This window comes from Cucurbita maxima, unplaced genomic scaffold (genome assembly GCF_002738345.1).
Source record: "Cucurbita maxima cultivar Rimu unplaced genomic scaffold, Cmax_1.0 Cma_Scf00258, whole genome shotgun sequence".
Taxonomy (NCBI): Eukaryota; Viridiplantae; Streptophyta; class Magnoliopsida; order Cucurbitales; family Cucurbitaceae; genus Cucurbita; species Cucurbita maxima.
This window is the reverse complement of record NW_019272274.1, coordinates 30,929-45,834: the sequence shown is the minus strand read 5'-3', so window position 1 is coordinate 45,834 and position 14,906 is coordinate 30,929. Positions and strand designations below refer to the sequence as shown.

The 14,906-nt window shown below is 38.9% G+C and overlaps 3 protein-coding genes across 4 annotated transcripts; all 3 read right to left on the bottom strand.

Moving 5' to 3' along the window:
* Positions 1-92: 92 nt before the first annotated feature.
* On the bottom strand, positions 93-1,900 carry LOC111474175 (sugar transport protein MST4-like). The gene is made up of 4 exons (XM_023119385.1): positions 1,768-1,900; positions 1,360-1,685; positions 1,152-1,276; positions 93-1,053 (listed from the first exon to the last, which is right to left on the bottom strand). Exons 1-4 carry the CDS (start codon positions 1,898-1,900, stop codon positions 105-107), a joined length of 1,533 nt encoding a protein of 510 aa, XP_022975153.1. The 3' UTR covers positions 93-104.
* Positions 1,901-1,949: 49 nt separating this feature from the next.
* LOC111474174 (sugar transport protein MST4-like) lies at positions 1,950-5,514 on the bottom strand. 2 transcript variants are annotated; one of them, XM_023119384.1, is made up of 5 exons: positions 5,193-5,514; positions 4,772-5,097; positions 4,564-4,688; positions 3,516-4,484; positions 1,950-2,050 (listed from the first exon to the last, which is right to left on the bottom strand). In XM_023119384.1, the coding sequence occupies exons 1-4, from the start codon at positions 5,323-5,325 to the stop codon at positions 3,536-3,538; spliced, it is 1,533 nt and encodes a 510-aa protein (XP_022975152.1). In that variant the 5' UTR covers positions 5,326-5,514; the 3' UTR covers positions 1,950-2,050; positions 3,516-3,535. The 2 variants fall into 2 exon arrangements, with proteins under 2 accessions (XP_022975152.1, XP_022975151.1); XM_023119383.1 differs by lacking the exon at positions 1,950-2,050 and having other exon boundaries at positions 3,424-4,484.
* Positions 5,515-6,670: 1,156 nt separating this feature from the next.
* LOC111474173 (long chain acyl-CoA synthetase 6, peroxisomal-like) lies at positions 6,671-14,059 on the bottom strand. Its single transcript, XM_023119382.1, has 24 exons — positions 13,846-14,059; positions 13,593-13,757; positions 12,635-12,695; positions 12,472-12,549; positions 12,283-12,354; positions 12,118-12,199; positions 11,870-11,975; positions 11,713-11,789; positions 11,478-11,522; positions 11,295-11,381; positions 10,741-10,830; positions 10,539-10,618; positions 10,346-10,439; positions 10,142-10,230; positions 9,969-10,057; positions 9,577-9,706; positions 9,334-9,452; positions 8,710-8,833; positions 8,539-8,625; positions 8,238-8,341; positions 8,026-8,111; positions 7,511-7,597; positions 7,326-7,412; positions 6,671-7,249 (listed from the first exon to the last, which is right to left on the bottom strand). Exons 2-24 carry the CDS (start codon positions 13,708-13,710, stop codon positions 7,163-7,165), a joined length of 2,079 nt encoding a protein of 692 aa, XP_022975150.1. The 5' UTR covers positions 13,711-13,757; positions 13,846-14,059; the 3' UTR covers positions 6,671-7,162.
* Positions 14,060-14,906: the final 847 nt, after the last annotated feature.

The following is a 14,906-nucleotide window of genomic DNA, read 5'->3' as shown; positions in this document are numbered from 1 at the left end:
CGTACCATTAAAAGAAATTAGGTTTATAACACCAATAGAGTATCATTTATTTGAGGACATAGGCGTAAGCAGCAAGTAGTACTCTCAAACAAAATGAATGAAAATCAGAGAGAAATCCTTCTCCCCCCAGCCTCATCGTTCATAAATCTCTTCCAAAACCAATGTTGCCTCCACACTTTGTCTGTCATTTCCTCGATCGGAACACCCTTCGTCTCCGGCACCAAGAACATCACGAACGCCGACATCACCAACACCCAACCAGAAAAGAACAAGAAGATCGCATACTGCATGTGGCACAACATCGACAGAAAAGACTGCGCGATCACAAAAGTAAACATCATATTCACACAAACCGTCACGCTCTGCCCAGCCGATCGTGTCTCCAATGGAAATATCTCGCTCGGAATCAACCATCCAAGCGGCCCCCAAGACCATGCAAAAGACGACACGAAAGTGCACACCATTAGCACCACCAAGATCGCCATTCCATGGGAGAGGTGGTTGGAGTTGTCCTTAAGTTTCATCCCCAGCACCACTCCGATGATCATCTGAGACACAAACATTTGCAATCCAGCTTCTATTAACAACATTCTTCGCCCCAATTTGTCCACTGAATAAATGGACACCAACGTAGACAGGACATTGACGGCCCCTGTTATAACAGAGGAGTACAGAGACGCATCGTTGCCGAACCCCAACGTGTTGAACAGAACTGGTGCATAGAACATAATGGCGTTGATTCCGGTGAGTTGCTGGAAAATTTGCATCATTACCGAAATCACCAACGGTGGGCGATTCTGGCGCATGAGCAGGTTCCTGAAAGGATGTTTCACTTCATGAGAAATGCGGCTTGCCTCCACGATTTCGTAGTACTCTGCCTCGACGTTGTCCGTTCCTCTGATCTTTTTCAGCACCGATTTTCCTTGTTCCAAATACCCACGTTCGATCAAACTATTTGGAGTATCATCCACCAAGATTGCTCCAGATGTCAACAACCCCGCCGGAACCCCCGCCAATGCCAATGATAGCCGCCATCCCCATCCCCCTTCAATCCTGTACCGAAAACAGAGTATGTTACAATAAACAGAGTTTTTATCGAATTTGAAATAATTGGAACAGAGGGTTTGTTTGAATCTCTGTTTTCTTCTTACTTGGACGTTCCATAATTGATGAGGTTTGCAAATAGGATTCCGACAGTGACATCAAATTGGAACAGTATATTCAAAGCTCCACGAATCCTCGTCGGCGCAATCTCCGACAGAAACAACGGCACGGCCTGTTTTCCAACACCAAGAAAAAACAAACTCTGTTTCAAATCTGTAACAACAAATTGAGACTTGCCGGAGTTGATAAACAAACCTGGTTGGCAAATCCAACTCCACAGCCGAGAGAAATTCTTCCAAAAATGAGCATTGGGAGGTTGACGGCGGAGGCGTTTAACATAGTTCCGAAAATGAAGAAAATCCCGGCGATGAGCATGGTCTTTTTCCGACCGAGAACTCTGGTGGTGTAAGAGGCGAAAAACGTGGCTGTTAAGGCGGCGAGATAGAGAGAAGAGGTGAAGAGCTGTAAGCCTTGATTGTCGTATTTACAGTAGTTGCTGTCGTCCTCTTGGAGTTCTTGGGTTTTGTCGTACACTGTCGGAAAAAACTCCTTCAAGAACGAAGGCATCGACGTCACTCCCCCTGTTCCGACATTGTTAAACAAACAAAAGAAGCTTAATCTATGGCATTAAAAAGGGTTTGAGTTAAAAAGATCAAAACTTGCCAGAAACCCCGATGTCGTAACCGAACATAAGGCCACCGGTGGCAGCCATTAAACAGGAAATGATAACCACCGGAGTAATCTTGGTCTCGAACTCGACGCTGGATGTAGCCACCGGGAACCCTGCCATAGGCATCCTGTTCTTGATTATGTCTCGGATGAAGCTTCAAAGAAATCAATGGCGGATGGAGATTGCTGTTCTTCATTTGATTGATTGTGGATTTTTATAGACCAACACAGCGACCAAATCTGGGAATTCAATGGAAAAATTCCAGCTCTGCATGAACTAAATTTGAGGGGTAAATAGGCTAAGAATGGAGTGGAAAACTGTTCCAATAGACGGATGAAACTATCATCGAATTTTGAACTATTTTAGTTTTGCACACCAAACAATATTTATTTCATCATTGGTTATTAATTTTTTGAACACGGAATCAAAAGTTAGCTAACGTTGAGTTGGTCGAAAATCGAAATAGGATTAACCCGTTAAAATGTATTACTGATTAAATAATATATCGATATATCATACGCGACTAAAATGCATTTTTAGTTCCTAAGTAACAAAAATATCCTTAACCTAAACTATACATGCCTAACTCACCTTGGAGCGCTCACAAAGTTGATCCCGGTTTATTTCTAAATTGTTTAAGGCGGTTGCACATATAAATTTAAGTTTTACTCGAAATGAAAACTAACTGACATATGATATATTGATGATATACTCCAAATACTACTAAAATGATACATGTTAACTTTGATTTGATGTAGGTGTGAGATCCAACCTCGGCTGGAGAGGAGAACGATTCCTTACAGGGGTGTGGAAACCTCTCCCTAGCGAAACTTTTGAAAGAGTTCGTATAAAGTCGAGAGCTTTTGTTAAAATCCTTGTTTTACATCTAACTTTTGGAAGAGTTTGTAGAAAGTCATGGATACTCGGTTTGATTTCTATAAAACTTTTTATGGATGAGCAAATGGTGAGACAACAAAATTGAATCTAATTTTGGAGGGCATGTGGTGGATCTAATAGCCCAAGCTTACCGCTAACAGATATTGTGCTCTTTGATCCCCCAAGCCTACAGCTAACAGATATTGTGCGCTTTGATCCGTTACCTATAACCCTCTGCCTTACGATTGTAAAAGACATCTGTTATGGAGAGGCTTTCACTCTCTGAATACGTAGTTCCTCTATCCAATCAATGTGGGATCGTTCGTACTCTTATAACGAATACTTAATGTGGGATCCTCCACACCCTTATAAGGAATATTTAGTTCCTCTATACAACCGATGTGAGATCCTTTCTCTTAGAGGCCTGGAAAGGTTTCCACACCCTTGGAGTACTTTGTTCCTCTCTTCAAATGATGTGAGAACCCACAACCCACAGATATGTGATCTCACAATCCACGCCCCTTTTGGCACACCGCTCGATGTCAAGCTCTAACACCATTTGTAATAGTCCAAACCCAGTACAATAGACATTGTCCGCTTTGGTCTGTTCGTATTGTCATCAACCTTACGGTTTTAAAACACGTCTATCACAGAGAGATTTGCACACTCTCGTAAGGAATAGTTCATCCTCTCTTCAACCAACAAAGGATCTCACTGAACATACTAGACAAAAAAGCTAAGTGAATGGTACAATAATTTCTTTTTCAAATAAATTTTTTTTGACACTTAGACACAAAATTAAAAATGAGCCTACAAATATGAGTAGGAACACAACAACATAGTGCTACAACAAAAAGACAATTACTATCCTCTGTTTATGAACGCCTATACTGAATCCTTAATCTCCTCAGCCCCATCGCTGATAAACCTCTTCCAAAACCAATGTTGCTTCCACACTTTCTCTGTCATTTCCTCAATCGGAACACCCTTTGTCTCCGGCAGCAAGAACATCACGAACAGCGACATCACCAACACCCAACCAGAAAAGAACAAGAAGATCCCATACTTCAAATGGCACAACATGGACAGAAAAGACTGCGCGATCACAAAAGTAAATATCATATTCACACAAACCGTCACGCTCTGCCCAGCCGATCGTGTCTCCAATGGAAAAGTCTCGCTGGGAATCAACCATCCAAGCGGCCCCCAAGACCACGCGAAAGAAGACACGAAACTGCACACCATTAGCACCACCACGATCGCCATTCCATGCGAGAGGTAGTTGGCGTTGTCTTGAAGTTTAAGCCCCAGCACCACTCCGACAATCGTTTGAGACACCAACATTTGAAACCCAGCTTCTAATAACAACATTCTTCGCCCCACTTTGTCCACTGAATAAATGGACACCAACGTAGACAGGACATTGACGGCCCCTGTTATAACAGAGGAATACAGAGACGCATCGTTGCCGAACCCCAACGTGTTGAACAGAACTGGAGCATAGAACATTATGGCGTTGATTCCGGTGAGTTGCTGGAAAATCTGCATCATTATGGCAATCACCAACGGCGGGCGATTCTGGCGCATGAACAGGTTCCTGAAGGGATGCTTCACTTCCTGAGAAATGCGGCTTGCCTCCACGATTTCCAAGTACTCTGCTTCAACGTTGTCCGTCCCTCTTATTTTTTTCAGCACTGATTTCCCTTTTTCCAAATACCCACGTTCGATCAAACTATTTGGAGTATCATCCACCATAATTGCTCCAGATGTCAGCAACACCGCCGGGACGCCGGCCAGTGCCAATGATAGCCGCCATCCCCATCCCCCTTCAATCCTGTACCAAAAACAGATTTTTTATTAAATTTGAAATCTTTGGAGCAGAGGGTTTGTTTGAATCTCTGTTTTGTTCTTACTTGGATGTTCCATAATTGATGAGGTTTGCTAATAGAATGCCGACAGTGACATCAAATTGGAACAGTATATTCAAAGCTCCACGAATCCTCGTCGGCGCTATCTCCGACAGAAACAACGGCACGGCCTGTTTTTCCAACATCAAAAACAACAAACTCCGTTTCAAATCTGTAACAACAAATGGAGGCTTGCCGGAGTTGTTAAACAAACCTGGTTGGCAAATCCAACTCCACAGCCCAGAGCAATTCTTCCAAGAATAAGCATGAGAAGGCTAACGGCGGAGGCATTTAAAACAGTGCCGACAATGAAGAAAATCCCGGCGATAAGCATGGTCTTTCTCCGACCGAGAACTCTGGTCGTGTAAGAAGCGAAAAACGTGGCTGTTAACGCAGCGAGATAGAGAGAAGAGGTGAAGAGCTGTAATCCTTGATTGTCGTATTTACAGTAGTTGCTGTCGCCCCCTTTGTGTACTTGGGTCCTGTCGTACACTGTCGGAAAGAACTCCTTCAAGAACGAAGGCATCGACGTCACTCCCCCTGTTCCGACATTGTTAAACAAACAAAAGAAGCTTAACCAATCTACGTTCCCTTTGGCATAAAAATTAGTTTCAGTGAAGAAATTCATCACTAACCCGAAACCCCAATGTCGTAACCGAACATAAGGCCGCCGGTGGCGGCCATTAAACATGAAACGATAACCACCGGAGTGATCTTGGCTTCGAACTCGACGGCGGCCGGAGCCACTGCGAGTGCTGCTGCAGGCATGGTTGTATGAAATCAATGGCGGATGGAGATTGAGGGTATTGTTGAAATGTGTGGAATTTGAATATTTATAATGACAAAAGTGTTGCAGAGATTATAAAGATCCAATTTTTAAGTCAATTTTGTTGATGTTTATCAGTTGGGTCTGATGGGATAAATTCTTTGATTGGAAAACGAGGCGACATTTAGGGATAATTAAGTGAATGAATGCTTGGGAAAGATGACATGGAAAAGCTTTATCCAAATCCATACTTCAACGCTGAATGCAACGTTCCAATGTTCAATCTTAACCATATAGGTTGAAAGCTAAAGAGGCATCGTTTTTTTTTTTTCATCCAAAGAGGAAAAAAAATATATTCTTTTACCATTAAAAATGTTTTTTCTTTTTTTTTTTCCTCTCTCAAACCTATCTTCTGGAACGTCTTCGTTTTCATTTTTGTGTTTGAAGCAAACTCACACACCTTGACCCCTATAGCTTTGCATGTCATGCACACCTTTGCTTTAAAACTCCGTCTACCCTTCATTTGAGAAATATTGAAGTAGCATTGATGAGTATAAAAATACTCCTACAGTCGTTTACTGGCTCATCTTTCTCATCAAATTCATACTCGAGGTTCAATTTTGTTGAACTCTCCTTTCTCATTGGGTTTGTTCTCGAGGTCTAGAGGTTCTATGGTATCTTTGATTAGATTATTCTACTAGTTTTATTCATCATCANTTTTTTTTTTATCATAACATTCTATTTAAAAGTAGTAGATAAAATGACGAATTTGTGAGCGATATGTATTGAAAATCAGAGAAAGTAAAACTATCTTACCTACTAAGCCATTCTCGTACATTGGATGCCAACATATCATGATAACGTTATGAGCTGCCTCTCTTCTCACATGTTGAATGCTTTACTCGAAAACGATAACAAATGACCCTTTCACATTTATTTAAATCATTTAAGTACTTCTTTTTAATTTGACTTTGTTCAAAAAAAAAAGATTTCTTTTTCCTCTTTTAAGTTATTCCAAATCTAGGGCTGATCAAGGAACTCCCTGTAAAAAGTGGGGATGGATTGAGATTAAAATGGTGCATTTGGATAAAGATTTTCATTTCCACGTCATGCCAACATATTTAATATTATTCCTTAAGATTTTCGTTACTCTACCATTGACACTTTTTTCTCACGAGTATCCTATCTGATAGATATTGTCTGTTTTGACTCACACAATTTTAAAACACGTCAATTAGGGAAAGGTTTTCACACTCTTATCCTGAATGCTCCAATGTCACACTTTTCTTTCTTTTTCCTTTTCCTTTTGGAGAGGATTTGAAGGTACCATTTTTTTTTTTCATAAGAAACACAACCAATTTTCTTCTTCATAGTTTCTGTGGTAACAACCACAAGCATGCTATACATAAAATTGATAAAGTCGGAAGGCTTAAGGAGGCGAGTATTGGCAGACGAGTAAAACCACAATCATGCTTGCTTATTTTACTCAAGAACTGAAGATTTAAAATAATAGAATCAATAGCATAACTTATTCGAATACGTAACACGGTAATGATTTCCATCGTCCTCTCTCTTGGGTGGAACAAACGGAGACTTGGAAAATGGTAATGTTCTTGGAGAAGCCATCAATGGGTTAACACTGATGCTATGTTACAGCAATCAGAGCACCATGTAATGAACAGAATCTACTTGGGTGGTGGTTTCCATGGTGTGATCAATTCGAAGGGGCTCGGATTTTTCGTTTTCATTTTCGAGATCTTAAGAGATTTAACTTTGCTATACACCTAGGAGAAGATAAGGATGGAGAGTGACTAACAGTTTTTCAGTTTGCTACCTCTTCTAGGAGGATGGATCTGATGAAGCAAGCTCGGCGTACATATTGGATATTATGTTGGCAAAGTATTCCTTCGCTTGGGGTCTCTTAATCTGCGGAGGAAAAAGAAATTCAGATAATTTAATCCATTCAACTACTCCCAAGATAATATCTACATTCACCACTTGCCTTGAATGTAGGAGTGAGAAGACCATTCTCCAACGTGAAAGGCTCATGGACCAAAGTGACAGCTTTCGCGAATTCGAAACCTCTCAACTGAAATTAAAGAGGGAGATTGTGTTTTACAATCACGAGAAAGAGCAAAATGGCATGATTGAATCAATGATTTACAAGATAATTGTTGGTTTGCTTGCCTGTGCCTCTCTTCCAACGGCATCCATGTCCGCCAAGACTGCGGCCCTTGCTCTTGGGTCATTGCAGAGTTGGGCTATATCATTGTACTGCACGTTAAATTGTTTGACGAACACTGGTTAGAAAGATGAGGAAAATGAAGCTCTTACACTATTGACTTGATCCATGCATAAGTTAGTTCATCAAATGTAAAATCCTGTATGGCCAAAATACGTGCTCAAAGGCAATAACTTCTGAAACCGTCCAACTTTTTGAGAGTTCTTGGAAATTTCAAAGACGAGAGAGGAAGAAAGGTGGTTGATGACGAGGGACGAATCAAGCTCCCTTCTTGTCAAGCCATTGAGGAAGAAGTTTGAGGTGACAGTTCATGATGGGTTTGTTTATCACTTCCCAGTTTCGTTAGAGGTTATAAATTTCTCATTTGACTACAAAGAGAAATCAAGTGCTCATGTGCAACTCAAGTTTGGAATGAAGCCCAATCTTTAATATTCCCAAGACTAGACACAAACCAACATACCTTAATGCCTTCGGAAGAAGCCCATGATTTCAACGTCTCCAAATCAACTGAGACTACAGCTACCAAAGATGAATTGAAGCTATCACCTTAAGGAAGAAGCAAAGAGAATCAGTAACCAAGTGGCTCTACATCATGGTAGCATGTATAAGAACCAGGGATATAGCATGTGAAGGTACAAAATGGAGAAGAAATTTTAGAATCCCATTTCTCACCGTAAACAAAGCATTGGGTAACAAACTTGCACTTCGCATACACATTCTCAATTTTCTCTGGTGCAATATACTCCCCCTGTGCCAACTTAAAGATGTTCTTCTTCCTATGGAGAAGTAGATTTATTATGGAGATTTACTTTTAATAACAAAAGAAGGGATTCCTTCGGTTACAAAGATGTATAGGATTTACTTAAGCTTAAGACCGTTCTCAGGAGATTTATTATGGCAATCTTTTAGCCAAAAAGTTTGTTCATATTTTAAGTCAAAAGACAACAAAGAGAAGCAACGAGGTAGAGGTCACCTGTCAATAATTTTTAAACGACCACCAGGCAACCAAAGTCCAATATCTCCAGTGTGGAGCCATCCATCTTCATCAACAGTTTCTCTCCTGTCCAATTCAAATATTCATTTAAATTAAAAAGTACTCGATCAATTAAATCCATTCAAAGAGGTGAGCAAAGAATATTTTTACGTCTGCACTTCATCTTTGAAATAGCCTTTGAAAACAAGGGGACCCCTGATACAGATCTCACCGCGAGAATAAGGCTGATCATCGGATGTGTAATTCATCTCTGGAACATCCACGAGCTTTATTTCTAAAACAGAAATGAAGGAAAATCTTAACCAAGATTGGGAATTATGAATTAAAAACAACCAAGTGGGTATGAAAAAGGCCTTAGAAAGGATGGCAGGGATCAAGTCACCCACTCAGGGTGCAAAACCATATTAAGTATTCTGCATCTAATTGATGTCACGGTTATTTTATTATTTTTGTAGGAGAAATATTTGAGGTGACTGAAACAATAAGATTTACAGATTTAATAGAGAAATTAAAACCCACTATTGTAGCATAATCCACTACATTCAATGGTTAAAAGGGTAGCAGCCATATTGAAGAGTTTTTCCTTCTGAGACCTACAACTTCAAGTCAATTTCCCAGACTTTCACAAAATTGAGTTTATTGTACATCAGAATTCGAGTGAAATAGCAGCAGGGTAAGAAGCAATCTTTATAAAATTTTCATGTATTTATCACCAAAACTCCTCAAGCATGTCTTAAACTCTAAATGACTGAGAAGTTCATGTTAGCAGCTTACCACAAGCAGGGTTGGGAGCCCCAACATGACCACAAAGGGTGTCGTCTGGGTCCATGGCACTTATGACACAAGACGTTTCTGTCATTCCATACCCTTCAAATACTATACCACCAAAGCAGCTGTGGAACAATTACATCCAACTCTTCAGAAACTAAAAGGAAACTGAAACAACAATAATACATAAAAGAAGAAGAAAAATAACAAAAGCCTATAAAATTGTGAACCAAAATATTAAAAACTCACATTTTCAAAAATTCCAGTATATCAGGAGATAATGGCGAGGCACCTGATGCCAAGACACGAACGCGTCCTCCAATCTTTGCCTTTATCTTATTGAATACCAATTTGTCCCATATGGGAGAAGGACTTTTTCCTTTAATAGTAGGATGCCCCAAAATACAGACAATAATCAAATTGCAAATATTTGAAAATACTAATACATAAAAGAGGAAAATGAAAGTAAGGAAGAACACGGTAAATGGATGCAGGTATGGATCAATAAGTCAAATTTCTGAAAATAGAGAAGGGCGAGGACTTTAGATAAGCTTAGCCACTAACTTTAAAAGAGAAGAGTGGAAATTTAGAAGTATGAAACATGATGCAGAAGCGAATCATTTTCCCGGTTAAAACCATACCATTCATTATAGCTTGCTTCTTGGAATTGTAAGCCGCATTAAACAGTCTCTCCTTTAGCACACCAGAGGTCTTTACAGCATTAATAATTCTGTTCACCACGAAACCAACTCAATAATAAGAGAAACATAGTATTTTCTGATTGATAAAAAATTGTTGATGCATGAATCTTTACCCAGCATATATCCTGTTATACAGCCTAGGGACACTGCAGAAGATTGTCGGTCTTAATGCAATCATATCATCCATTAACTTCATATTATCCTGAACACAAGTATACAAGACCATATCAGGTTGCCTAAAGTACTGAATGAAATTGCTCTCAACTTCCTAGTAAACTGAGTTGAACATTGAAGACAGTATTTATGTAGCTTCGTACCCCCTGGTAAAAACCAACAGCAACCCCGAAGTAAACTGATGAGACCTGGTTAGCCCGTTCATATATATGTGCCAAAGGCAGGTATGATATGTAGCTGATAATTAGAATGTAAATCAGTAGAAACCAAATATATCGATCAAATTAAATGATAATGTCGCAGTACTGTAATGTAAAATTGACAGCTGATTCTCACACGTCTGAGGGGTAAAATTTCAAGGCAAGAGAACATCCAGCAACACTCGCAATCAAATTTCCATGAGACAGTATAACACCCTGGCAAGATATTGACGTAAAAATAAGAAAACATAACCTTGCAAGGTTTGAAAGATCAAGTCGCTGTTAAGCAACGTCAACAGCTTCATGATCAGAAACAAAAGAATTCTTAGAAGTTACACCTTTGGAGTCCCAGTTGTACCACTCGTATAGCAAATAGTTGCTATATCATCAGGTTTTGGCGGGCAAAAAGGCTGGATGTTGTTGCTACCCTGGAAGGAAAGAATGCACATTACAAGGTTATTCTAAAAAAAACAGGGCAACAGTAAGTCATAAAGAGCTGGAAAATTGTAAAGTTGCTGCAGGTATAAGGATTTGTTGGCATGCAAGACTGGGATTTGTTGATTTCATTGTATATCCATTCTATTAATTTAGAATAATTAAATCAAAATGCTCATATTTTTATTTCTTTGCAACTTCCGATACAAATGTACAATATTGTCTCCAAAAACAAACAAAAACTGAACCATTACGTTAAAGGCCGTACCATACAATATCAGAAATCTAAGTGAATTTCTTCTGCAGAATAAAACGTAGATAGCTTAAAAAAGAAGCTGCATCCCCTTAGGAAGCATGCCAACAGCTAAGCATGTTACTTTTTCTTATGACATAGTGAGAAGATTTTTCAGTTCCTTTACTTCTCCTTTCCTTATATCATGGGAGACTAAGGGCTTACCTGACTAAGCAAACTTGCGTACGTTAGAATCTGAACTCCAGTTGATGATGGAAGCGATGGTATTTGATCATCTACCCCACCTACAACCTATAAAATTTGGAAGCTAAACTAATTAATAATTGTATCAAGCAGCTGGAGAGCAGAATCAAATTGAGATCAATTACAAACACACGGTGTTCATACCACGATCAGGCGTACAGTTGGAATTTCTGACAAGAAGCTCAATAACTGCAATTTGAAAGAAATAATAATGTTTTTTTTTCTGAAGACAACTCCTCAATTAAAAATCAAGGAAATGATTGAAACCAATTTCTAATACTACGAGAAACTGGTCCTTCCACCAACGCTATTTCTTTTGGATATTGAAGTCAATTTCTAACAACGCAGCAGACAGACTAAAATCTAATGTTTCACTCACACTATTCAATGTCTGAGGAACACAAAAAATAACTTGAACATGAGCATGATTTACAATGAACTGGACCGCATCAGGACCTGTAAAAAAAATGTTTAAACACAAGACCAAATGGGGAGATTTTCAGAAAGAAACAATATCTGGAAGAGAAATGACAAACCAAGAGTGTCATATAAAGGAACTGATATGTAAGAATATGCCGAGCAGGCGTGATCAACTACAAGCCACTCAGGTCTATTGATGAAATATAACCCAATGCAAGATCCCTGTGTCAAAGATACCAAGAATAGTTAGGCAACACTAAGGACATTACAGGGTCAATGCACATTCATCAGGCTTCACCACTATATACCAATCCCCATAAAAATAAGGGACAAGTTACACATTATTCTATTTCTAGGCATTCACCTTTGATATACCATGATTTACAAGGCCAGAACCTAATGCTGTCCGAGCAGTACCTGCTTCTCCATATGTCATCCATTTGTACCTTAAAGGGTGAAAGATTAAGTCAAAATTGATGGAAACTAGCACTACTGAAAATTTGAAATTTAACAGCCGCATAAAACTCACTCTCCAACTGTTCCATCACATCGGATTCGGGTACCTAGGTACTTATAGTCCCTATATACATCAACTGAGCGCCTAAAGTGATAAAGTCAAATCAAAGATCAAAAGCTGTTTATAGGTAATCGAAATTAGCAGTAAACATGTCAGACCCTTGTGATCAGAAAGAAGATAAGAGGAGGTGAAGACACTCACATAAAATTATCGTGCAATGTACCAATTTCAGGATGATCAGGAAATCTATCCACAAGCTTTAAAGGAGAGCGGGCAGATCTACCATGAGGAAACAAATCATCTTTAGGAAGCATAGCCATGAGGAAAGGGCAAATCAAGTTCAAACCACCCATTAATATCTTACCTATATACATTCCACTTTCCAGTCTGCAATTTCTCTGGAAGCACAACACTGTAGCCATCCCCTGCTCATAGTCGATAACTTTGACAATGTCAGCAAAGCTTGGGAGAAAAATGTCAAATAGCATAATGTATCACATTTCTCATTTCTCCATATTCAATGATAATAGACGCGAAGACGATCCACTAAAATTTTCTAGACTTACACACACCTAAGAACGGTGGCTCGCCACCATTATCACACCTTTAGTTTAGATTCGGATTCAAAATGCTGTCCACTTCTACCAGAAAACCCCAACATCTAGCCAAATTATTACAAACTAGAGCTGAATATTCCTGCAGTAGAGAACAGCCCCCAGAAACTCTAGTACTAAACTTAGAATACATTCACACAGTGCAGACTCCGTAAGGGAGAAAACGAAATGATTTAATTGCATATCAGTCCAAAATTAATCACTAGCACTCATTCAATTGCATACCAGTCCGTATCAAATGGGTTAATTTTGGAGTAGATCGTAAAGGGAGAAAACGAATTAGGAGTAATCGTGCACGATCAACGACGCCCCACAACCAGACCCAACCACACAGACAATGAAAATCCAAGAAAATCCAGAATCAAAATAATAAGAAACTATCTCAATAAGGGATGAAAATCCCCATAGACAAAGACAACAAGTGTTCAAACAGCCTGCATTTAATCGCCCTTCGTCAATACCAATGCGTTTGGGCAAAAACTAGAGTCCATATGGCCCACGTTTCATCTAATTGGCCGAGGAGTAATAAACGAAAATCAAGCCAATAGACATATCATCATCAGTCGCACAACGTTACAGATCCATAGCTTTACATAGAAACAAAATTACTAATCTACTCCGAACAAAATACGCCAGTGAGCTTTTCCCAAATCAACACAGAAAACGAACAAGTAAGCGAGAGCCAAATGGAGGAAGAAACACACATACCGTTGAAAAACTCGCCAGCAGTAGCGTTCAGCCGAAGCTGAAAAGAAGAGAAATCGCCGTCGGGAACAAGATGATCCTGAATCGCCTGAAGCCGACGTCGCGCAGCGGAAGAATCCATTAGCACTCCAAGATTTGAATCCACCACCAGTCAATCCAACCGATCACAGTAGGGGGAGAAAAAGGCAAAAAGGAAATCGAATCCTAGTGTTCAATTCCTCAATCAGAAGAAAATGTAAAATAATTTATGCATACTGGATAGAGAATTGTTGAGGCACGCATCTTTAGGTAGGTGACGAAACCATGACGGCAACAGCGATTTGGATATAGCTTTCCGATTCTTTTGTAAAAGATAATTTAATCGTTCGATTATCCACAAACAGAGTTGTGATCCGTGTGAAGAACAAAACAACAAAGCGGTCGCAATGCAGCTAGTAGAAGACGTGAAGGTTCAACGTATTCACATTCAATTGGTTGAAATTGTTCTTGGAGTTTGAATTTGCATTTGATTTTGATTTTGTTTGGTTGATTTTTCTGTCAACATCCAAGTTATCATCTTGGCTTCCAGTACACCGCCTGATCAAGATCCTGCGGCCATGGCCTTCCCAAAATGTCCAAGTTTTTCTCTTCCAATGATTTAATCCTATGATTCTTCTGTAACTTTCTGTAGATGCCCGCTCATACTTTTTATTCGTGTTCATTAGTCTTTCCATTTTAAAAGTGTTTAATTTATAAATTTTATTTTGTGCCTTATAAAATAAATTATTCAAGTCTTTAAACTATTTAATATTTTTTAAATTTACTATACACAAATTAATCGCTTAAAATATAAATTTAGTTTATACATAATATTACAAACACGAGGTATTTATTGATCTTAGAACCTTTTAAAATCAACAATAATTAGAGATGTCCACCATGCACGACCAGCTTGTACATAGCTTCTTCATCTCTCTATATATATTTTTATTAGAGATATAATATTTTTTAAAATATGTGTGGGATTAATTTTTATTTTATTGATTGGTTTATAATATTACTATAAACCAAACATCGTCCTATTTTTAATTAATTATAATAACTTTTCATTTATTCCACTAACTTTTAAAAATATCCCATTTTTAATATACAACCTTTTAAATTTATTCTAATTTAGATTCTTTACTAAAAAGAGCAACACAGATTAATATGGGATTTGAGTGGACTAGCCCAAAAATGTTGTTTAGGGATATGTCATAGCCACGGCTAATTTTTCCATCATCTACGTTCGTCGATATTTAAAATGAAGAAAGTAATATTATTCGAGGGTACAAAACC

Excerpts from the sequence above, each read along its gene's own strand:
- LOC111474175 (XM_023119385.1), bottom strand. The coding sequence starts at position 1,900 with ATGCCTATGGCAGGGTTCCCGGTGGCTACATCCAGCGTCGAGTTCGAG. Across the intron at positions 1,686-1,767 it reads TTACGACATCGGGGTTTCTG|GGGGAGTGACGTCGATGCCT; the intron begins GCAAGTTTTGAT and ends ATGTCGGAACAG. Across the intron at positions 1,054-1,151 it reads ATCAATTATGGAACGTCCAA|GATTGAAGGGGGATGGGGAT; the intron begins GTAAGAAGAAAA and ends TTTTCGGTACAG.
- LOC111474174 (XM_023119384.1), bottom strand. The coding sequence starts at position 5,325 with ATGCCTGCAGCAGCACTCGCAGTGGCTCCGGCCGCCGTCGAGTTCGAA. Across the intron at positions 5,098-5,192 it reads TTACGACATTGGGGTTTCGG|GGGGAGTGACGTCGATGCCT; the intron begins GTTAGTGATGAA and ends ATGTCGGAACAG. Across the intron at positions 4,485-4,563 it reads ATCAATTATGGAACATCCAA|GATTGAAGGGGGATGGGGAT; the intron begins GTAAGAACAAAA and ends TTTTTGGTACAG.
- LOC111474173 (XM_023119382.1), bottom strand. The coding sequence starts at position 13,710 with ATGGATTCTTCCGCTGCGCGACGTCGGCTTCAGGCGATTCAGGATCAT. Across the intron at positions 12,696-13,592 it reads TGCTGGCGAGTTTTTCAACG|GGGATGGCTACAGTGTTGTG; the intron begins GTATGTGTGTTT and ends GACTATGAGCAG. Across the intron at positions 10,440-10,538 it reads AAATTTTACCCCTCAGACGT|CTACATATCATACCTGCCTT; the intron begins GTGAGAATCAGC and ends TCTAATTATCAG.